A 22764-nucleotide genomic window follows, 5' to 3' on the forward strand; every position below is an offset into this window, starting at 1 on the left:
CCGTGGGGCGCCTGCGGCCCCTTTGCTTGGCCGTGGGGTGCCCGCGGCCCCTTTGCTTGGCCGTGGGGTGTCTGCAGCCCCTTTGCTCGGCCGTGGGGCTCCCGTGGCCCCTTTGCTCGGCCGTCGCCAGGGCCGGCGTCTTTGCGCCCAGCAGAATCGCAGCTTTGCGGCGCTGCCGTGCTGGGCACGCACGGGGTGCGGGCCAGTCCGGGTGCCTTTTCTGGGGAGGTGCAGCCTGGTTCGAGCATCAGGCTGGGAAGCTAAGGACTGCGCGTGGGGAAAGATGCATTTTGCATTTGAGGCAGGAAGGGATCTCTGCCGTTAAAATGTTAAGTGTAGCCTGTCCCGCTTGCTGGGGGGCAGGTGGTGGGCGGCAGCAGTAACGGTAGGCATCGCTTCCAAGGGAAGCCTCCCCTCTACCTCCCGTCGTCTTCCTGCCTCCTTCCCAGGGCTTTCCTTGCGCGCGGGCTTAGCCCGGCCACTTCTAGGTTGGGTGGGGGGAAAATACCCTTTGGGACCTCTAGCTTGGGCTGGGTTCAACAGCCCTTGTGAGCCGGAGAGCCGCGAATCTCCGGTGCGTGGTGGGCTGGGGACCCGGAGTCACCGCAGCTGCGCGGCTTGGCCGCTCCGCATCCTGCACACGAGCACCTCGGGAAGGTCACGCACCCCTCCAAACCGACCGCGGCTTAGCCTCACCGGAGCACGAAATAAAAGCCAAAGTTACTCCACAAGTACAGGCATTTTTAATAATAATTATATTAGCAGCGTCGTGTTTTCACGGGAGGGTCTGTGATACCAGGGATGAAGGTTTGGTCTGGTCACAGTACAGTATTTTCAGATCTATCTTTCACAGCAAAGCGCATGGGGGAAAATGCCGAGCTTTGCATAGTGCCCCAGCCGCCCCGATGACTTATTAATAACGGCGTGTAATTGTTCGGAGCTGACATGATCTCTCGCCGGCCCCGGGGGCTCGGGTTTGTAGTTAGCTGCAGAACTGGTTTCTGCGAAGCAAGAACGCCGGGGCTTTTTAGAGATGGGTGTTTCTCCAGGCGGCAGCGGCAGCCGCTCGCCTTGAAGGTTATCTGGGCGTGCGCAGGCAGCAGCGCGCTGCGAGGGGAGGCGAAGGCCCCGGCAGGTCCCGCGTTGGTGCTTGCCTGGGCTGTGCCAGCCACGCGCTCCAGCCCCCCGAGCCCCGGCACCTCCTCGGGATCCCCGGTGTTTCGGTGGCGCTCCGAAGCCATTGCTCCGTGCAGGAAGGGGCCGGAGCCGCCGCAGCCCGGCCCCTCGTTGCCCCGTGCTCGTTATCTCGCCTCTCCCCCCGCACGGCAGAGCGGCGCAGGGGAAGTGCGCCGGGCACCGATTAGAGCGGGGCCGCGCTCGCTGCCTTTGGGTGGAGAAGGAAACGCGCCTAAGCGTGGCTACCCAAAGCGATCCTCTATTTCCAAATACGAGAGACACGAACGTCTCTAAGAACCAATACAAAGCCGCTTCAGCATAAAACAAGAGAAGATTAATACTTAACTTGTCTGGAAACGGGGGGAAGAGCGGCGGGGGAAAACGTCTCCAGAGAGAGACGGGATGAAATTCGAAGCTGTCTGTTTAATGCAATAGGTAAAAGCTTTAAAATTAAAACCCCTCCCCCTCCATTAAATGAAAGCTAACGAGGTGCTGGAGAATTGATATAATTTGGCGTGGAAATGGGCTCTAATTTTTTTTTTTTTTGCTATTGCTTAGAAATTTCTCAGACCGTGATTCTTGCTTGAAAGGAAGCAGCCAGATATGTTCAACAAGAACAAAGGGATTTGTTGGTCCAACAAAAGCTTTACTGAAAGGCTTCAGCGCCGGTTAAGTGCTCTTCGCTTTCGGTGAGGGTGAAGATAGGATCCAGGTTTACGTACTTTTTTCCTCTTCTCCATTCATATTTTCTCACACACCACAGAGTTTTGTGTCATGTGATGTTACACCAAGGAGGCAGAAACGGTCATTTCAGGCTCCGTTTGGGGAGCGGGTTGGGCTTTTCGGTGGGAGCCCTGCGCTTGTCTGCGCGAGCCGTGGCGTCTCCAGCAGCTGCTGCAGGGACCAACCGCGCTGCTGCCTCGGGCTTCGCAGGCCCCCTTCGAAAGCTGTTAAAACCTTAAAACGTTCATGTTAAAATGAATGTAGGGTTTAGCTCTTGCCCCTGAAGAGCTGCGGGCGCTCGGCCAGCGGGTGGGAACGGCGTGGTGCTGCCTGTCGGTAGGCAGGGGGTTCCCCCGGGCTGCATAAAGGTGGCTGATCGGCAAAAAAGCCTTATGTGTGTGTTTATCTGTCTTAAAGCAGACAGTGTAAAGAAATTATAGTGAAGATGAAGGGATTTTCATTGAATTTAAAGTATACCTCGGATTAGAGCTTGTGCTGAAATATTTAGATGGAAAAGGCCAGAGTTAAAGTCGTGCTGATCACCTTAAACATGGTAGTTTGTGACCGGGCCGTTGAATCGCAGCCTGGAGGCAGCTTTACAGGGGCTGCTGCCGCGGGCTCTGCGTGAAGGCTGCATTCGCGCCGCCGGGGAGAGTGGTGGGAGCCGGCCAGGCTTCGTGGCCCCACGAGCTGTTTGCTTGGTGGGGCCGTAGAGCAGCCCCGGGGCCGCGGGGTGTTTTGCGTCCAGCCCTCGCGGCAAGGAGCAGCGGGGTGACGCTCCCGTGGCCGGGGCAGCCTCGTGACGGGGGTCCCTGTCGCCCGGCCAGCCCGTGCCGCAGCTTTGCTGGAGCTGCTCCGAGGCCGCCGGGAAGGATGCAGCGCCCTGGCGGTCTTTGGCCGGATGCCTGCGTTTGAGTCCGGTAGGAGACTTGAGTTTCACCTGCTGGTTCTTGCGCTCTGCCCGTCCTAAGCACGGGCTGCATTTTCATGCCCCAACCAGGGCCATGTTCGAAGAGAAGCTGCTAGCCCTGCACCCGATTTCCATGGAAATTACACCGGCACGAGAGGGGAGTGATGGGAAGGTGGGGGAAGAGACCTGGGTGGCTATCGTCACCGAAATTGGTGACACTATTGCCGTTGCCACCAGCGCCTGGCCCAGGAGAGGTGCTGGTGCTCTGAAGTGGGTCCCTTGCACTACACTTAACGGAGAGAAGAAAAAAAAGGAGGCGGCAACATCCCCCCGAGCGCCGCTTTGCCAGACCGCCCGTGTAGCCTGCCGCCGCCACTTGTCCCACCCTGGAGCCGGCCCAGGGGCCACAGCTTAACGGGGGCTGGAGAGAAAGAAGAAAACATTTGCAACTGGGGGGGAGGAGGGGGGAACGTCTCTTGTTCTGTTAAGATTTTAAAGTTGCAGTAACTTCATCCCTCTAAATACTCAACAGCCCAAATACATGGGTGACGGGACAGGATATTGTCATAAAAACCTCAGCATCAGAGTAATACTTGTGACGTTAGAGCTTCACCATAAAAGATTAAGTCCCCGTTCATTTAATGTTCTTAAAATTCAGCTAATCCCCAGCAGTAATCAGTAAATGACATTCTGCAGAGAGAAGGACATCCTTACACTCATCTTTCAAAAGCCCGGCTTAAAGCTGGGGTGGAGGATTAGCGAGCTGCGCGGAAGCACCCTCGCAACTTGCTTTTGCTGCCGTTGCAGGTTCTGGTTTCCTTGTCGTCTCGTGAACGATTTCAGGCTAAAAAAAAGATTAGGAAAAAGGGGCAGCTGGTGCCGCCCGCCTTTCCGGGGCCGGGCTCGTCCTGCGCGCCGCCGGCGGCGCTGCGGCGGCTCCGTGCGGCTCCGCGGGGCTCCGCGGCGGCGCCGCCCCCATGGGAGCGCGGCGGCGGCGGCGCGGAGCCCCGCGGAGCGGAGCGGGGAGCGCGGAGCGGAGCGGAGCGGAGCGGGGGCGGCCGGGACGGCGCCGCCCGGAGCTGGAGCCGCCCGGAGCCGGAGCCGGAGCCGCCGCCGGGAGTATGTCGCGCCCGGGCGCCGCGGTGCACTCCAAGCGCGCCGGCATCCGCGCCGCCGTGGTGCTCATCGGCTTGCTGCACAAATCCAGGAGGCAAAATAAAGAGAAAAGGTAAAGCGCGAGTTTGCTCGGCGTTTCCCCCCCCCCCCCTTTGTGGAAGGTTTAAAAAAAAAAGGAAAACGCATCGTTGCCGCTCCAGCCGCGAGGAAGCAGTCGCCGAAGCGGTGGCCGGGGGGATGTGAGGGTCCGGGAGCGGCGGGTGCGCTCTGGGTCTGCCGTTGCCTCCCGTTATTACGGATCTGCTGCTGGTGCGGGCTGGCGATGTTGATCTAAAGCCAAACAGCAGGCGTAGGGGCGAGTGTGCTGTGCTCAAAGCGCTTTTCCAACTGCTGGTGGCTGTACGCGTGTATATAGATTGACCTCCATCCTTTCTGAGTTACATTAACCCCAAACACCCAATTCTTCTGCTGCCTTCTGCCCAGGGAAGAGTGCTTTCCTTCAGAGATTGCAGTGTTCAGAACTGACTGAACTCAGCTTAACAGCTTTGTCTCTTTACTGAAGAACAGCTGACAAATGGTTTCAGCTTTCATTGACTAAGCCGCGGACTGTACTTTATGTTCAACTTCGTGTTTTGAGGAAATAGCCTGTTTGGAATATTGTGTTAGCTGGCATCTGTTATGCATGGCTCCTGATTTTTTTTTTCCCCCGCTTATTACTGTGAGTTTCCATTTGCTTCAGAGATTTACAGTGCTCTGATTTATTTTGTGTGTTCTCGGTCAGTGAGTTCTCTTTCCACCAGGAGTGTGATGCTCTGGCAACTTTGTTGTTAAAAATAGGAAGAAATATGCACCCAAATGTCAGTAGTGTGCATACCTCTTATTCTATGTGAAAGCAGCATGACTGCTGCTGCTGCAGCTTGATGGATTCCTTATAATTTATTTCTGTTTTTTCTTATTTTAACTGTGCTTTCATACAGAAAGCACATGAAGGAAAAATTGGTGGTTTGGAATCTTTATGGTAAAGTACCCCCCAAATTTTTGAGCTTGAAAAATTGGGGGATGAAGCTTTAGCCCCCCCCCCATAGTCTGTAAGTTTTGGGTCGCGGGGTCTGTGCTGTTTTTAGGCACCCTCGCTGTGGGTGCCTTGCCCAGAGAGCAGGCGCACTCGAGAGCAGCGCTGCAGCGGTGCTCTTCTGGCTTTGCGGTGCACAGCTCGTGCAGGTCGCATGTTTTAGAATATTCACAGGTTTTAGAATATTCTTCTCTTCCCCTCCTTTGCTGGGGTTTTAGGCAGAGCATCGATGCTAAAGAGCTGAAACCCCCGCAGGGGAGATGGGCACTCAGCCGGGCTGAGTCGCGGGGCAGCGTGGCCCCGTCCCCAACCACCCCGCTCCCCGGCCTGGCTGCGCTCGGGGGGCAGCAGCGGGGCAGCTCCCGGCGCCCGCCCGCAGAGGGGCTGTCGCCCGCGCGGTGCCGTGTTTTCCTCCGGGCACCCGAGTGCAAGTCAGGACACGTGGTGCTCGCGTGGGACCACGGGATTGCCCTGATGGGGTCCCACCGAGTTAGGTTGAGGGGGAACATCCAGCTGCCTTCGAGGGTGATAACGAAGTCCTCTCCTCCTGTAAGTGGTTTGGCCAGCTGCTGAGAGAGGCTCTCGCTCGCTGTTGAGAGCTGCAGGTGTCCGTGCTAGTCTGAACGGGCTGCCTGGCTGTGCCGCGTTGCCCCCTCGTCCGGCTCGGGTCGGTAGTTGCCGGTGGATGGCCGAGATGCCCCGTGTCAGAGGTCCGTACGGCTCTGCCGAGGGGATATTGGGTAGAGGCCATCAGGGTCGCTTCGGGCCAGGACCTGAGTCCTGCCTCCCCGGGGGAAATCCCAAAAATAGCCTTGGCCATCCCCTGCAGGTGCTGGTGACAGTCCTTGGCACCCTGGCTCAGGTTTGGGCTCCTGTAGCCACGGATCATCCATCTCTGCCCCATTCGCGAGAGAAACGACTGTCCTTCATGGGTGTTTTACAGCATCAGGCTCTTAATACACTGCATTTAGCACTGTGGTGGCTGACTTCTGGTGTGGTGCTTCCAAGGATCCCGACAGTGAGTGTCCCGCAGCAAGGCAGCGTATCCCTGTGCGGGGTCCGGGGAGACCCAAGGACCTGAACATCTCTGGAGTTCAAATCCCTGCTGAGGCCGATGGGATTCCTGCGTTTGGCTCAGACAGCACAGGAGAAGGAGACAACGCTTCGGCGCAGAGCAGGGCTCTTCCCAGGGAGTCCTCTTTCCGCCAGGTACCGGGTTTCTTTGAACGAGCTCGGCGTGGCCCTGGAGGGCTGAGAAGGAAATCTGGCTCTGAACTCTTGCAGAAACCTGCCCGGTAAAGCGTGCGTCTGATCCCCCCAACTATCACGTCGAGCGCAAGCTCTCTGGGTTTAATTCTTGCTGCGGGGTTTATTCAGAGGGTGAGAGTCACACAGACACCTCAAGGGGAGAACGAGACCCCGAGCAGTTTTGCTACTGTCTGCTGTGGATGAAGCGACCTTCATGGGGGAGATTGCAAGAAGTCAAGCCGTCCTTTACAGCGGCTGCTGCGACTTACGCAAGCTGCCAGGGCCATCAAAGCGACATAATCTGCAGGAAAAGGAAGGGGCTGGTAGCGGTGTGGTCGAAGGGACTCTGTTCTTCCACCTGCTCCTCCTTTCTTTTTTTTCCTCCCACATTCGCTCTTTGTTCTGCATTTGCAATTGAATTTTGCTCTACATGAGCCATATGCAAGCCTGGCAGGATCGGTGGCAGCTGCAGAGTCCCCGGTGGCCCGTGGCCCTCCCTTATTAGCAACCCAGCAAAGCAAAGCCCGGCCCGGCCGCGCCGGAGCCAGGGCGATGCTGGCCGCCTCGTCGCTGTCCCCAGGCAGGCGGTCCGCCCGGCCGGCCGGTCCGGGGCAGCGGCACCGCGCGGCGGCAGCCCTTCCACCAGGCGCCCTTTCTCCTGCGCCTTCAAAGCTGCCACCGGCCCCCCRGCTCCGGGATTTTGGAGGGGCTGTTTTTATCCCCATCGGTTTCCCTGTGTGTTCCCCGCGCGGGTGGCGTGGTCTGGGCAGTAAAGCAGGATGGGGGTACCGCGGGGCAGCGGCTGTGCATACACCCTTGCGTTGCTGTTCAGCCTCAGCTTGTTACAGGCACCTGGAAATGAGGCAAACACTTTTTTTCTAAATCACTGGTACCAGCTGACTGTCGAGTTTAGCCAGGGATGTCGTAGCTGCTCTGTCGCCTGGAGCGACTGCGAGCGAAGTCTTTGCGCTGCCTGAAATTGATTTAAAAAGTCCCGTTCGTTCCAGCAGGACCAGGATTTGGGTTCGCTCTCTAAAGCAGCAGTCGCCTGCGTTTTGGGCCTCTCTCCACCGTCAGAAATTCTACCCCCCACCCCGTGCCTTTGGTGTCGGAGGGGAAACGCTGTGCGTTTGCCGTGGTGTCGGTCCTGTGCCTGGTTGGAGACTCTCGATTTAGGAGCAGGTCTGGGTAATTTCGCAAATTATTGGATCAGCTCAGAAATGGCTGCCCAAGGCTCTTCGGCTTACGTTTTTCAGATAATCCTTACGGCCTGAAAAAGAAATCCATGAGTCCCTTGGCTGATTTATCCGAATGCTGCTGGAGATCACTGCTTTCCTTCTGCTCCTAGGAATGAGATCAGAAAACAAAAGTTATAAATGATAAAAATCTTTTTTCGCTATTATTCACGTGTCAAGCCTTACTTTCTTCAGGAGATGAAGTGGGAAGCCCTTGGCGGGTGGGAAAGGTCCCGTTTCTGCCTAGCCAGCCCCGGTCTTTACGCACAGCTGCCCTGGCTGGGGAGGAGGGTGGGTGGCGCGGGCGCAGCGGCCACGGGCGCAGGCTGGCACAGCACCTGCGCGGCAGGCGCCCCGAGCTCTCCTCGGCAGTGCTTATTCCTGGCGCCGAGGGGTGATTAACGCTGAACTCATTTGCAGTTAAATGTCACCTTGCTCTCAGCAGGGTTTGTTTCCTCCTTGTGCGAGCTGTACGGGAGGGTGTATGACTCTGGGTATGGACCGGCACCAACTGGCAAGCACATAATTTCCTGCAGGAAGTCTAGACCAGGAGATGCTGTTTGCTGTCTCTGTTGACTCTGGGGCTTTAGGACAGGCGAGTCCCTTTTCAGCCTGGCCCAGGACACATCCGGGGAGATGCTCCGTCTCGGGGCTCGGGCCCGTGGGCGCAGGCGGGAGGACGAGCCTGGTCGGGGGCCGCTGGCGGCCGTCTCGAGGCAGCGCATGTCCTGCACCGACGTCCTCCTGCAGGATGAGCGATGATGCCGCAAGACGCTGCCGCGTGCAATCCCTGCAGGCGAGCGCGGTGCCGCTCCGGGTCGGAACCGGGTGCCCGGAGTTGGTGCTCGCCGAAGGTTTCCAGCGGTAACGCCGCAGTCCGGCGACGCCTGGGCGCAGCTCGCGCGCTGGCTGCGGTCCGGCTTGCTCCTCGCTAGCTGGCAGTTTGAATGCGCCTCTGCGCCCAGAACTTGGCTGCAGGGCTGAGCGATTCGCGAGGAAACAGTGCAGATTTCCGATTTATTAGCCAAGCGCTTCTGCCAAACGCCGTCGTGCATCCGGGGGCCGTGGCTGCGGGGAGACCAGGCTGAGCTCTGCAGCCATCCCCGCACGTCGGACCCGGACGAGAGGACTCCTCCGGGGGCAGCCCCAAGCACGAGGTGCAAACCCAGGTCGAGCCGAGACTCAGCGACATGCAGCTGGTGCAGGGGGCCGCCGAGCCGCCGGCGGGACAGGCGCTGTCCCAGGGCACCCACGACCACCTCCGCTCACACCGCACTGCCGGCGGGTCGCCAGCCCCGGGGCAAAGCCGCAGCGGCGCGTGCGCAAAGAGCTATCACAAGCACGGTCCCCTGGGAAAACGTGAGACACTGCATACCGAGTATTAAACAAACTGAGAGAGGAACAGCTGGCAAGGTGATGCCCGTCAAGGACCAAGTGACAGCTCCAAAAATAAAGGCCGTTAATTTTCAGGACAGCTGTGCTGCCCTTCTCAAGGACGGAGCGGCCAGGCAGCCTGCCCGCGCTGCCGGCGGCTTGCCGCGAGGTTTCTGCCTCCTGGGGCCGGGTTATAGCCGCGGCGTGGGCYGGCGGCGCGAGCGTGGCCCCACGGAGCAGGAGTGCAGCGCGTCTCCGAGGGGTTTCCCGCGTTAGGGAGAAGGTCTGCCCGAGGCGGGATGGCACCGGGGCGGCTGGAGCAGGAGCTGATAAACCACCGCACGTGGCCACGGCTGGGCAGCAGCAGTGCTTCCTCCATGAACGTCCCCAAAACGGGCTTTTAAAGGCCGAGATACAAGCCTGTCCCAGAAGCATTCCCGTGGGAAGCAGTGCCTTCGGCCCAAGGATGAACCGCGCTCCCAGGCTACTCTTTCCCCGAATCGGGGTTTCTTACAGTAAAACCGGCACAGTTGCTGCAGGTGTTCGTTAATGGAGAAGCTGCTGTAAGAGCGCGTCGTGCTCCCGCTGCGAGTACTCGCTTCCCAAGGCAGCTCGTCCCTGTCCCGGGAAGCTGCCCGGGCCACCGCTTGGCTTTGCAACGCGGAGGCACGAGGCAGCACCCTGTATAAAACAGGGCGTTTTTGTTGGGCTTTCAGCACGCCGACAGGACTCGCAAAATGCCCTGCCGCGTGAGGATGTGCTGGGACGCGGCCAGGAGGGACGAGGGCAAGACCCGACCTTCCCTGGCTGCTCCGTGAGCTCCCCCGGCCGCGCGCTCCTCCGTGACCCGCTGGGAAAGCACGTGCTAGAGACCGTCGGTGCTCTGGGGCTGTTCGATGAATAAACAGTAACAATAACGGTGTTAGAGGAAATGCGGGAATTTTTAATGGGAAGGTGCTTCTAAAGTTATTTTAAAGTTTTCTAGAGTTTTTTTTTTTAATTTTCCTTCTCTCTTAATGAGAAAAACGAACTGATTGCTCAGACAACGATGCTTCGCCTTCCTGGCTGTCTGCAGTGCCGGGGCGCCTGCGGCGCGGTGGCCATGGCGCACGGGAGGGACGGCTGTGCCGGGCCAGCCGTGGCCGCGGGTGCCGGAGTCGGTCCTGCTGCCAGCGCATCCCTGCGCAGACCCAGGCGGGAGCGCGCTCCACATGCGGGGCCCGTGCACCTTGGCCGGTTCGTAGGTGGTTTGCAACAGCTTATTGTTGTGTATCTTTTTATTTTTTATTTAATTTATTCATCCATTCATTTATGTATTTGTTATTTTTTCTATGTTTGTTTATTTGGAGCTTGCATTCACCCCRGGGCTGCCACCTGTCCACGTGCTCGCAGCTCCCTTTTAGCCGTGTTTCCTTCCTGCCCGTGCCGGCTTTCTGCCGGGGCAGCCCGGCGGGCCGGGCTCTGCCGCCGTTTCCCACGAGCGCAGGGTCCAGGTTGAGGGCTTGCGCTGTGCCCCAGAGGAGGCGCGGGGGCCCCTCGCGGCCGGTGGGCACCGGCAGGAGGTACGGACACGCCAACGCTGCTCGCGACCCGTTTACCATCCCGCGGGGCGGTCGCCTTGGGAATCAGGCTGGCGGCCTGTCGCCCTGCGGCCGATGGAAGAGCTGGGCCACGACAGCCGGCGGCTGCGGTCCGACACAACGCGTTCGCAGGGCGTCCGGGCTGGCGGCGGGGAGCTGCCGGTGCGGGCACGCGTCCTGCTCTCCCCGGGCTCGCGGAGGCGGCTCGGCCCGGCACAGACCCAGCCCGYGCCAGAGGAGCGCGCTGCGCTGCGGTGCGAGCGATGGTGCAGTGCTTAGGAGATGGTGCTATGGCAACCTGTTACAAATCCCAGATCGACCAGATCAGATCAAATTATTTGTATGCATTCCCGTAACTTTAATCTTTGCAGTCTGATACRTTTCATGCCTTTGAGGCCCCGGTGCAGACGAGTGCAATCGGGCCRGAGCACAGGGTTCAAAGGAAGTGAGCAGAGTAAGTGGTTTACTCCAGAGTGAGCTGCACTTCACCAGAAAGTCAAAGGGCAAATAATAAAATCTGTCATCCTAGACATTTGTTCAGCGGTGGAGTCGTGGCGGGTTTGTGGAGAGGAGGAAGAGGTGGGAGCTCGATAAACGATACAGGTGGTCAGAGCATGAATTCTGCGGTTGCCTGTGTATAGTCCCATAGCATTTCAATCCCAGTTTTGCACTGCGAGCCTGGAAAACTGCCAGGGACGTCGTGCATTTCAGCGCGACGTATTTCTTGATTTCCAGCGGTGGACGGGAGGCGTCAGCCGTCGCTCCCCGGTGCAGCGAGGGTCCCGCGCCCGGTAAATCCCGGCAGCCCGGGCAGCGGGCGTCAGGACGCCTGCGGTTCCCTGGCTATCATTTAAGCCCGTTATTTCTCGTTCCTTTGTCATTAACTAACGAGAACCGTCGATCTGCGTCCCGTCAATGCCGCCCTTCTCCCCCAGCGCTGCTCCAGGTGCGCCTGTGCACTTGCGCACGCGCTCCGGCAGGTAGGATCAAAGTCCACCAGCAACCGGAGAGCTTCGTTAGCAAAAGCAATTAGACGCACAGCCGTAGGGAGCAGCAGTCGGCCCTTCTCCAGCGCTAGCTCCGTCTCGTGTTTCCGGGGCCGCATCCTGGCAGCAGCTGCTCCGCGCGGAGGCCACGGAGGGGTTTGCGCTCGCCGCTGCCCCGGCGATGCTGTAGGAGACCGAGTCCCGATTCGGTGATGCCTTGCAAACCGTCCGAGCGAGTTGAGATTTGGCAAAGCTCTCCCTTTGGGTAGTGCCTACGTTATTGCAGCCTTCCAGCCCAAAAGGAGCTCCTCCGGCCACGTGGCGGGGTGCTGCGTGGGGCTGCAGGACTCGGGGCCTTGCGTGGCACGGTGGAGGGTGCTGGGAGGGCACTGGGAGGGTGTGGGAGGTGGTTTCGTGCTGGTCCTTCCTCCCCCATTCCTGCATGGTGCTCCGGCTGGTGGGTGCCAGCGGCAGCCCCGCTCCGAGGTCTGGGCGAGCGGTGCCCGGTGCCGCTGCGCCGCTCTGGAGCATCGCCCTGCATCCCGCGCACGTTGCCACGGGAACCGGACCGCGTTACTGCCAGGGAACAGCCGGGCGTTCTGGCACCGTCGCCGCGGGACCGAACTGGCAGGGCCAAGACGCGACCGCGCTAAATCTCGGGTTTCCTGATGCCCCAAGCAGCACCTGGCCCCGGGGCGACGCGCGTGTCCGCCGTGGAAGGAGTTTTGGTGGGAGAGCCGGACGCGGCGGTCGGCTGCGCTGCGCCCGTGCGAGGTGCTGCCTGACACCGGCCCGGCTGCCCCTTCCAGAGGCTCCGGCAGCGCCGGCTCGGCTCTGCCGCTGGCTGCCCTGGGCGTGAGCTGACGCGGCTCTGTTCTCTCTTGCAGGAAGCAGGAGCTGCTGGGCAGCTCGGACGCGCCGCCCCCGGACCGGCCCTTATCCCCGCCGCTCACCGCCCCCCCGACCATGAAGGTAGGTGGCGCGGGCGGCGCGGCGGGCGCGAAGGCGTGCAAAGCCCGGGGCGCAAAGCCTGGGGCGCTGGCGAGCGGCCCCCGCGCTGCTGCAGCGCGTCGCCGGCCGGGGCTGTTTGGCCTCAGCCAGCGGCTCCTCCGCTTCCCGCCTGGAGCTTATTGCGGGCGACACTGCCGCGTTGGGCCGCGAGCRACGGGGCGACGTGGGGAACCGTGCTGCAGTCGGCCTCAGCGGGAGAAGGCAGTTTCAGAGCGAATGCTGCAGGAAAAATCAACCAAAGACATGGAAATGGGTGGCAAAGTGGCACAAAGCGCCGTACGGCTTTACCAAAAGCAGCTTTTGTCAGGCTGCTCGGAGAAATTTCTGCAAAAACAGAACTTCCGCACAAGGGGAATTGTAGTTCTTCTCTCTGGGTTGCTGCAAATATTCGATATTTTGCCACCTGGGAAATCGCTCGTTAGGCTGAGGAGGATGGAGATCAATATAGGAGTTATAGGATGGCCAAGGATCCGGTTAAATGGCTGCTGCGAAGAGGCAGGCTTGAAAAATAGCGTACTGAGCTGCACGGAGTTTATTAGAGGGGTTTTTATAGGCCTGGTTTAGTGCAGTTTTGTGTCCCGAGCGCACGCGGTGGGAACAAGCCGGCAGAAGCTGCCGGTGCCGGGCCGGAACGGGGCTCCGACGCTCTCCGGGGGCAGCGGCGAGGAGCCGGGACCGAGCCGCAGCGGCTCCCGCTGCCGGGAGATGCCGTCATTAACGGGGGCTGTCGGAGCTCGGCGGGTCTCGGTCCGCGTCCGGGCGGGCGCGCGCGTGGTGGAATTTTGCACGGCTGCTCAGTGTAGCCGTGCCGTAAAGCTGGACGCAGAGCCGGAAAGCGGCAGGTGCGGAAGAGCTTTGGGCTGCGACCCGTCCGTTCCCGGGGGCTCTGGCGGTGCTTTTCCAGCTCCCTGACGTGGAGCCTGGAAGCCCGAAGCTGCAGAACAGGGTGATGAAGGGGCAGCAGAGGAAACGGCGACTGGCCACGGGCCGCGGCTTTCCCGGCTTTTTGCCCGCCTGCGCCGGCTCCGCTCGGCAAGGAGGCRGCGGGACCCAGCGCTGCCGTCACTCCCCTGTCTCGCCCCGCCGCTTCCGAAGCCGGCTCCTTCCTCCGGCTCGGGGTGTCCTGGCGAGCYGCCGCGGGCAGCGCTGCCATTGGCCACAGTGAGGCCTCCGGGACCTCGATTAGGAGCCATCGATCCCAGGTTTCTAACCGAGACCATGAAATGTCAGAGTGATTAAGGAGAACGGAGGGGAAAAAAGTGGCGCAGCTTGGGAGAGGAGAGGGCTGGTTTCCTCCTGGGGAGGACTGGAGACGCCGGCAGCTCTCCTCTTCCGAGTGGGCTCCAGAGGCAGGTTTAAACAGGCAGCGCTCATATTTGCCCATGGAAATTGCAGTTAATTTGCAAAGGTTTGCCCAAGCTTTCTGGAATTAAGCATCTCTGGAAGTTGGTCTTTGCCATTTAAGAACCACTGAACTTAAAAAACACTGTTTTTTCTTTCCTCTCCTTTCTGCAAGAGGGAAGCGGGCTCCACGCCGCAGCTCCGGCTCCGTGCGTGCGAAAGGCCCTCGCAGCACGCCGAAGCTCATCTCCAAGCTGCGGGAGCAGCAGCAGCCGCCTGCACCGGCCGCCGCGGTGGGGACGCTGCTTTTCCCGTGCGGAGCGTCCTCGGCTCGCTCTGCTGCTCCGCAGCAGCTTCTGCCGGCTTCTGGCTCCACAAGGGAGGAAACGTGGGGATGGGAACGGGATGGGGACGGGGATGAGGACAAGGATGGGGATGAAGTTCGGAGCCGTCGCCCGCGGCCGGCCGGGAGCCCGTGCGCGCCGCCAGCGCCCAGCCGCAACCGAAGCGTGGCTTTTCGCAGACACGTAAACTTCAGCTCAAAGCTCCCGTTAGYGCTATAAAAAAACGGGCATGGAAGAAAGCGCATAGATGCTGCTCCACATGCTTTAAATAACGCGAGCTCCTGAAAACCAACGCTGGGGTCTTTCCGCTGGGCGTTTGAACCATGGACGTCCCTTCTCCCGTGCCCAGCCGCGCGGCCCCTCTTGCCGTCGCTGCTCGGGTCAGCCCTGTGGCGGCCGTGGTTAAGAAAGTACGGTGGGATCCGTCTCTGTGGGCACGGCCGGAGGCTTCCTGCCTCCGTGTCGGTTCTTGGTGTAATTAAGGCAATTAAAAGGCGATTAACGACTTGTTCTGCTTTGCAGCAGGATGAAAGGATGCTGAGATCCTTTATGCATTGCACAAATTGTCCTTGGAGAAAGGGAGGGCAGCGAGCGAGTCACTCCAGCAGTGCTGGTGCTCAGAGCGCCCCGGCGCTGTTCGCGGGGGGTTTTAAGGCACTTTGCAGAGCTTTGCAGGGAGGCGCAGCCCGTTCCCCGGGGGGACGCAGGGTCTGGGGTTTGGGATGCGGCGGTGCCGGGAGGTGCTGGCTGCCGCGGTGCGACCTGTCCGCACGCCTGCCGGAGCCGCCTTGTGCTCGGCCGGCGCCACCAGCCCTTTCCCCGGCGCACGCTGCGTCCTTCCCAGGACAACGCTGTTTATCCACGGGGCAGCGCCTCGCTCCGCTTGCCCGGCCACCGCAAGCATGTGCGAGCGGGCTGCGGGAGCCAGCCCGTGTGCTTCGGCTCAGATAAGATTAATCGTGCAGCAGAGAGGCGCCACGGCACTCGCATACGTGCTGCTCGGCGCGATGCTGCTCTGGCAGAAATGCCCTGCTCCGCGTGCTGAGAAAACGGTGCTTGAGCACCAGGAAACTGGCTGGGCACGTGGCTCCGGCTCCGGCTGAGGCCGTCCCATCCCGTCCCGGCGTGGCAGCCTGCGGGGGGTCCCGTGCCGCTCCGGCAAGGACGCGGAGCTGAGCTCACCGCGCTCCTTCGGAAGCGCTCTGGCTGCCGTGCGAAGGGGCCGTAGGCAGCTTGCGGAGGGAGAAGTCTCGATTTCCGTGCTTGCCGCTGCCTGCCTGGGACGCGGGGAGCGGCACAAGGAGGGGACGCTGGGGGGCTTGGCTTGTCCTCAGTGTCCCGAGGCTCCGGGATCACCTCCTTCGGCAGAGCTCTTGGCTGCGTTTCCGCTGCCGTTAGCGCTGTGTCCAGGCCGGCCGGCGGCATGTGCTGGCTGCGGACACGTGGCCGCGGAGGTGTGGAGCTGCCCGCAGCACGCGATTTGTGCCGGCCTCGCGGTTGCGCTCCAGGTTTCCGACAGCTGCTGGAGGAGGGATGACACCTGCGCTGGAATAAAGCCAGAACGGCGGCGACGGGCGAGACTTGCCCCCGCTTGAGGCCCGGAGCCGGCACTGAGCTAACCGGGCAGCGTGTCGCGCTCAGGTTAGAGCCCGCGGAGGGAGTTTGCGTCGGGCAGGAGCCACGGAGGTGGATCTGTTCTGCTGTTGAACCGTGGCCTTAGTGTACGGCGGAGCGGCCCGCGTGGCGCTGGCGCCGACGTTGTGCCCGAGTCCCACCGGAGCAGCCGCGCGGCTGGCGGAAAGGGGCGAGGCGGGACGGGCTCCGCGCCAAGGGCTGCACGGCTGCGGCGCGCTCCCATCCCGTCCCGTCCCGACCCGTGGGAGGAGGACCTCGGACCCGCTCCGGCACCTGCGCGGCGGGAAGGAATTCTTTCTCTCCTTTACGGTCCGCTCCCGACTTCCTGCCCAACCTGTTCGGGCCCCTTGCCTTGCCTTGCCTTGCCGGAGCCTCCCCCTCCGCGCCCGGCTGCGGCCCGGCAATGCCGCTGCCCTGGCCAAACATTAACCAAGGGAGGCGCGGGACTCCCGCGGCGCCGGGCGGCTCCGGGCGGCTCCAGGCGCCCGGCCTCACGAGCGCTGCGCTGGGCTCCCGCCGGGACCTTTGGCGGCCGCAGCAGCTTTCCACGTATGAGAGTTATCCGGGCCGAGGCACAGGGTAGCACTGGGAAAAGATGGATTTCTTTAGGGGCCTTCTGGTAAGTGCTGCGCTGGGAGAGCGGCGGAGAGGAGGCTGCCGCGAGCCCCGCGGCGCCCTCGACCCTGGGCTGCTCCGTCCTCGTGCGCCATTTCCCTTCGGGCCGTTCCCTTTTCTGGGCCCCCTTCCAAGCGGGCGCTTTCCGGCTGCGTTCCTCCTCGTGCGCCGTCGCTCCTGGCCGCGGGCGCCTGCTCGCTGGGGCTCCCCTCGTCGAGCAGGTCCTGCGCGGCAGCCGCAGCCGCAGCCTGCCCTGGGCGCCGGCTCCCGCCCCGAGCCGGGGGTGCAAACGTCCCTCCCGTGCCGAGCGCCGCGGGGATGCAGCTCCGCGTCCCTTCCCTTCGCCGCGCCGCAGCGCCTTTCCTGGGGGCAGCGGGGGCGCGTGAGCCAGTAAGGAATGGCAACCATGCCGTTTTCAGGTCGAGTACTTTGCATTTATGAGCTCGTTAGTATGAGCTACTGGACATGTTTGTCCTGCCCAAGGTGTCCRGGGAAATGCCTTTCCGCGGCCGTGCGTTGCCTTGGCTTGGCAGTGACTTCAGCGTGAAGCAGAGTTTAGCGACTCGGGAGCGGGCTGCGGATGAACTTTCCGTGTTGGCTAAACCAACAGCAGGTGACATTACTTCCTACCGAGCGTAACAGAGCCATAATTGTCTTCACTATAATTACCAAAATATTTGTTGCCCAATAAAACTTGGCGTTAAGTATGCAGAAATTCCTAATGGATAAAGGACTGCTTTATTAAATACCTGCGCACACATCTTCTGCGGGAACATGCTTTAAAGGTGGATCAGCTCTTGCCGTGTGGTTTTGTCTGCCTGGCTCTGGCTGCTGGCAGCACGGGACTGGAAAACTGTTTTAATTGGCTCAGAGAGTATTTGTCCACTGTTTGCAGAGGCCTGAAGGCAAACCGGATCCTAAAACAGGCTTAAAGCAAGGAGGAGGCTTTCCAAAGCGCTCCCAGCTTTGGGCACAGCTCCTGAACCCTGGGTTGCTTTTTCCTCCGGAAGGCATGGTGGATTGAAAAGGGCCATGGTTAAGGACAGAAATGTGGCCAAGGCCGCTTCCGAGTTCCTCCAGCCCGTGGAGGTGCTGACAGCATCTTTCTTCCCTCGCAGCTGGTGCAAATTAGGCAGCATCTGGGCTGCTCCTGGAGTCAGACTAAGCTCTGCTGCTGCCTGCGCTCCAGAGGAGATGTCGGGTTTTCCTTTGGTCATTATCTGTGGTTTTCCTCATCTCCTCCTTTGTTTCTATCTTTTTTCTTTTGGGAATTTCGGTCTGTTTTGAAAGCTCACCGAAGGTTAACCTCCCGCGTCCTTCCCTCTGACGCGGCCCCTCCTCGTCCTCTCCCTGTCCCATCCCGTCCCGCGCTGCAGGAGCCTGGGGCCCGCGTCCCGCTCGTGCGGGTGTTCCGCGTGCCGGAGCGGCTGCCCATCCGTGCCCGGCGGCCGGGAAGGGCCGGCCTCGCTGCGAAAAGGGAGTTTCCCCATTGGCGACGGTGCGGAGCCCCCCTTCCGCACGGGAGCCCTCGCTGCCGGTGATGGGCCCCGGCTCCGCGTGGGGCTCAGCCCAYGGCACCACCGGCTCGGCCGCCTGGACGTGGCACACCTCCATGCCCGCATCCCCGTCCGGGTCACCCGGCGCCTTCGGCAGCACCTGGGGCTTTCTCCCTGCCCGATTGCCGAGGCCAAGCTGCTCCGGAGTTTGCAAAAGCAAACAGCGCGTCTGCAGAGTCAACAGAGCGCTGCTGCGCCGTGTGCTCCTGGCCGCCGGCGCGACCTGCTCCGTCCCGGGCCGTCCCTTCTCCAGAGACGGACGACTGCACGAGTGACTCGTCTTCCCCTAAGTGTCCAGCCCTGAGCAGACAGCTGGGAAACGGGGACCTTAAAGGCACTGAAAAAGCCTGGAGAACAGTAGGAATCCAAGCGCTTGTCACGACTCGGGCAGCAGCGCCAACGTGACTAGGAATAAAGCAAACAGTCGGGAACCCTTGGCAAAGCCTGCGCGCAGGTGAGGCGCAGCCAGCTGGGAAGGGGCGCGGAGCGGCGGCTGCCGGGAGCGAGCGCCCAGGCACCTGCTCCCCGGGGCTCGGGCAGTGGGGCTGGGCTGCTTGAACCGAACCTCTGCCGCATTCCCTTCGTAAGGCCGTTTCTGCAGCTTTTGTCCCCTATGATGCGTTTTTTTTCTGTTTCTGTTGCCACTGAGGCTGGGCCAGAGCCAGGAGGCTCCAGATCCAGCTGGGGGTCAAGGGGTCTCCGTGCCCAGGTGTGGATTGTGCCAGCTGGCCTCGTGTCTGCGTTCATCAGACAAGGGATTTCTCTCTCTCTTTTCTTTTTCAGTCTGCAGAATTCTTCGAAATGCTGGAAAAAATGCAGGTGAGCAGTAGCACGGTGTTAGCAGCTCTGGACTTGGGCTTTACTCCACCCCCGAAAGCTCCCGAGATGCCACCAGAGAGAAGCTGCGAAGAGAGGGCATTCCTGGAGCAGCCTGTGACCTCGAAGCACAGTTAACATGTTGGGAAGACTTTGTACTAACGTAGCACGGTTTGCGTTTTTGCTGAGGTCACCAAAGCAATATGATTTCTGCTGAAAAGGATCATGGAAGATGCTTTTCAGCCCAAACTTAGCATAGGAAAGTCACACAAATATGTCCCAAGACGTGCCCAGCTAGAGAGCTGTGGTCCTGGGATCTTCCCTTGAGGTTATTCCGTGTTGTTTTGAGAAATTTTTTAAGAGAAGCTTTAGCTTGTGGTCTGCACATCACCAAGCGCCCAGTTGCTTTCTGCTGTTTGTGGTGTAAAGTCACCTTTTGCCTTAGGTTCGAAAACGGCAGGCAGTACCCAGTGTGCCTCACCTGGCCCAGGTCAAGGTATCCCTTTGTCCCACACTAAAATGCCGGGATCTTCCCAACGGCCTCAGGCAGCCGGAGGAGGAATTGCTGATGGAGACCAGCCGGTCTCGTGGTGCTGGCCGTGATTGCCAAGGAAAGGAGAGCGGCAGGTTGTGTTGCCTCCTGCACGCCGGGAAGCGCAGCCTTGTCCCGGGATCGCGGCACGAGGCGAGCGAGAGGGCTGGCGGTCCATGTGTGTTTTATCAGGCCGAAGCAAGCACGATGCGAGCGAGAGATTTCACTGTAGTGAAACATCGTTGCGGTTTTGTCTGTGTTGTTGAAAACATCTTAATTGGTCGATCTGTTGTTTTGTTTCAAACAGGCACCAAAACTTGAGGAACAGAGAACTGGAAGCCAAAAGCATAAGGTCAGTTGAATTTTGTTTCTTGTGCAGATCTTTTCTGTGCCCCCTCCCTGTTTTTTTTTAATCTCCAGAAGTCAGGACTTTAATGCGTGTAATCAAAGACAGTCAGTAAAAGGTCTAAAAAAAGGATTTAGATGTCATGTAAAAACAAGGCACTGATTAAATGCAAAGATGAGATAGTGGTGCATGTAAATCCCTAATCCAGCTTTATGTCTCGGACCCCCATATTTCAGTGGTGAGCTATGTAAAATCGTTGTTTTTTATATGTAGGGTTGAGAAGCTTAAAGTGATGCTCAGAGGAGAGACTAGTTTTGTGGAAGAGTTAACGATGTGGAGCGCTTTGCTGCGAGAGTTGCAGGGAGCAGGGGCTGCGCGGGCGGTGCCTCGACGGGAGAGGGGTCTCCTGCACCTCCCGTCCCATCCCGTCCTGTTCTGTCCCGTGGCGCCGGGCGCCTTTCCGCCCCGTGCGTCTCCTGCTCCCGGCCCCTTCCYGCGGCCAGCGCGGTCCGGGCTGCAGCCGCATGCGCTGGCGCTGGCCGCCCCATCCCGCCCCGTCCCGTCCCGTCAAAGCGCGCGGCTGGGTTGAAGCAGGCAGGGTCGGCGGAGCCCCTGCCGAAGGGCAGCTGGAGAGCGCTCCCCCCTGCGGAGTGAGTGAAAGGCTGCGGATTTAAGGAGCTGCTAATGGGAATAGTCACATGTGGTGTTTTCCTTCCTCCTGTAGGAAGACTACATCCCGTATCCCAGCATCGACGAGGTGGGTGCTCTAAGCAAGCTCGGGTGCCTTTGCAAAGGCAGCGGTGGCAGGGGCGTGTTTGGAGATCCTGCTCCCAGGGTGACCTTTGYGAAGCACTTCYCCCCCGTGCGTGCTGGGTTTCCGTGCTTTTCCAGGGCGACCTGGGCAAAGCACATCCCCACCATCCRTGCTGGGTGTCCATGCTTTTCCAGGGAGAGCTGTGCAAAGCACTTCCCCCCCCGTGCGTGCTGGGTTTCCATGCTTTTCCAGGGTGAGCTGGGCAAAGCACATCCCCACCATCTGTGCTGGGTGTCCATGCTTTCCTGGGCAAGCTGGGCAAAGCACATCCTCACCATCCATGCTGGGTGTCCATGCTTTTCCAGGGTGATCTGGGCAAAGCACATCCCCACCATCCGTGCTGGGTGTCTGTGCTTTTCCAGGGCGATCTGGGCAAAGCACATCCCTCCTTATGTGTGCTGAGTTTCCGTGCTTTTCCGAGGCGACCTGTGCAAAGCGCATCCCCCCATCCTTGTGCGTGCTGGGTTTCCAGCCGGGTGAGCAGCTGGCGCGCACTCCGGGGCCGTGCCGGCGCTGCCCGGCCAGCTCAGGGCGCCTCTCCGTGCAGGTCGTCGAGAAGGGGGGCCCGTACCCCCTCATCATCCTGCCCCAGTTCGGGGGCTACTGGATCGAAGACCCCGAAAACCTGGGCACCCCCACCTCGTCCGACAGCAGCGTGTGCGAGGAGGAGGAGGAGGGCCTGAGCCCCGGCGCCGGCGGGTACCGGCTGGAGTGCAAAGGGGAGGCCAGAGCCTACCGGAGACACTTCCTGGGGAAGGTGGGTGCCGGGGGCTTCGGGGTGGGATTGGCCRAGCCGCTTGGGAAGCGCCCCTGTCCGCCCGTCCGCCTGCCCGGGGACCCRGCGGAAATCCTAAACCGGGGAGCAGAAACGGGCAAACCTCACAACGGATGAACAAACCCTGGTGTTTGCCACTGCAACCCGCTTTCTCCCCCTGCACAAAGCCCAGGACGGTTTTGCCGTTAATGAGCTCCTTATCAGGCTGTTAACACGTTTTCTCTATTTTTAGGATCATTTAAATTTTTATTGTACAGCCAGCAGCCTGGGAAATCTGATCCTCTCTATTAAGTGTGAAGAGGCAGATGGCACTGAATATTTAAGGATTATACTCAGGTATGGAGAAAAAAAAACAAAAAGCCCGTAGTTTAACAAATTAGTCTCTCTTTGAAATTCGCTGGTTTTGTTTCTGCGCTGAAGGCGATGGGTGAGCTGCTAGCACACGTGCTATCGCGTGTCCGCGGGGCTGGGGTGGGGTGGGAAAGCAGAGATATCCTCTTGCTTTTCCTGTGCTGGGACTGCATCATCTTGCAAACACCCTGATAACGAACACCAGACTCTGATGCATCGCTGAGCCCGGCGAAAYGGGGTATAAAACTGTGTGATATTGGATAACGCCGGTGGTGCCCGTCCCCATCCTCCCATAGCCCGACGCGGCCCCGGGTGCCTCAGCGGTACCGTTTCCCCTCCGCACCGTGAACGTTTTGAGGGCTGCAGAGGCGGGCAGAAAAGGGGAGACGCTGCTTGCGAGCCAGCCCCCGAGCTCAGCAGCGCGCCGTCCGCGGAGCCCCGGGCGAGCATCCCACTGCGCCCGCGTCGCGGCCCGGAGCCACCGCCGGCAGCGGTTTGCCTGGCTCCCCCTCGGGTCCCTAGCGGCTCCTCAGTTCTCTTTCCTTGCTAGGTCTAAGGTGAAAACGTTGCACGAGAGGATCCCCCTGGCCGGGTTTAGCAAGCTGCCCAGCATCCCGCAGATCGCCAAGGTGGGCGCCCGCAGCCGGCGCTTCGCTTCGCTTCGGTTCTGTTCGGCAGGCGCCTTCTCCCTCACCTGGCCGTGGGCGGCTCCGCTTTCCCTTCCCGGACTCGGGCAGCCGCTAGGGAACGAGGGGGGAAGGTCTTCCCGCCCGAGCCTTTGGGAAAAGCAAAATCGCTGAAACGCGCAAACTTTTGAGGCGAAATCCGTGGGAGCAGCGGCACCTTCTGCCTGCGGGGAGGGCGATGGTCTCGCCGCGTCCTCGCCCGAGCGAGGGGTGCCGCGGAGCGGGTCCGCTCCTTCGGGAAGCGAGGAGCCCCGACGGCACGGCTTGGGGCGGGCAGGCGCGGGCGGCGCTCGGGCCGCTGCCCCGCGCTCACCGGCGGCTCTTCCCTCGCYGGCAGGCTTTCTGCGACGACGCCTCGGGACTGAAGTTCAGCCCRGTGCTGTACCCCAAGGTGAGGCGCGCGCGTCGGCAGGGCGAAGGCTCCCCATCCCCATCCCCATCCCCGGCACGCGGGTGCTGGCCCTGCCTCCCCGGCTTGGCTCGGCGTGGCGATGCTCTCGGCCTYGCTCTGTGCCGGACGAG

The 22764-nt window shown here is 60.6% G+C and overlaps 1 protein-coding gene across 1 annotated transcript in view; it reads left to right on the forward strand.

The window, feature by feature from the left end:
- Positions 1–22764, forward strand: part of RAP1GAP2 (RAP1 GTPase activating protein 2) — a 53713-nt gene that overhangs the window by 14038 nt on the left and 16911 nt on the right. Inside the window, exons 3-10 of the mRNA XM_026070263.1 lie at positions 12308–12392; positions 18706–18741; positions 19578–19622; positions 20341–20373; positions 20978–21187; positions 21438–21541; positions 22107–22185; positions 22580–22633. Coding sequence (XP_025926048.1) covers positions 12308–12392; positions 18706–18741; positions 19578–19622; positions 20341–20373; positions 20978–21187; positions 21438–21541; positions 22107–22185; positions 22580–22633 — 646 coding nt within the window. The remainder of the gene's footprint in view (positions 1–12307; positions 12393–18705; positions 18742–19577; positions 19623–20340; positions 20374–20977; positions 21188–21437; positions 21542–22106; positions 22186–22579; positions 22634–22764) is intronic.

The sequence above is a fragment of the Apteryx rowi genome, unplaced genomic scaffold (assembly GCF_003343035.1).
Source record: "Apteryx rowi isolate R43461 unplaced genomic scaffold, aptRow1 scaffold_307, whole genome shotgun sequence".
NCBI lineage: Eukaryota > Metazoa > Chordata > Aves > Apterygiformes > Apterygidae > Apteryx > Apteryx rowi.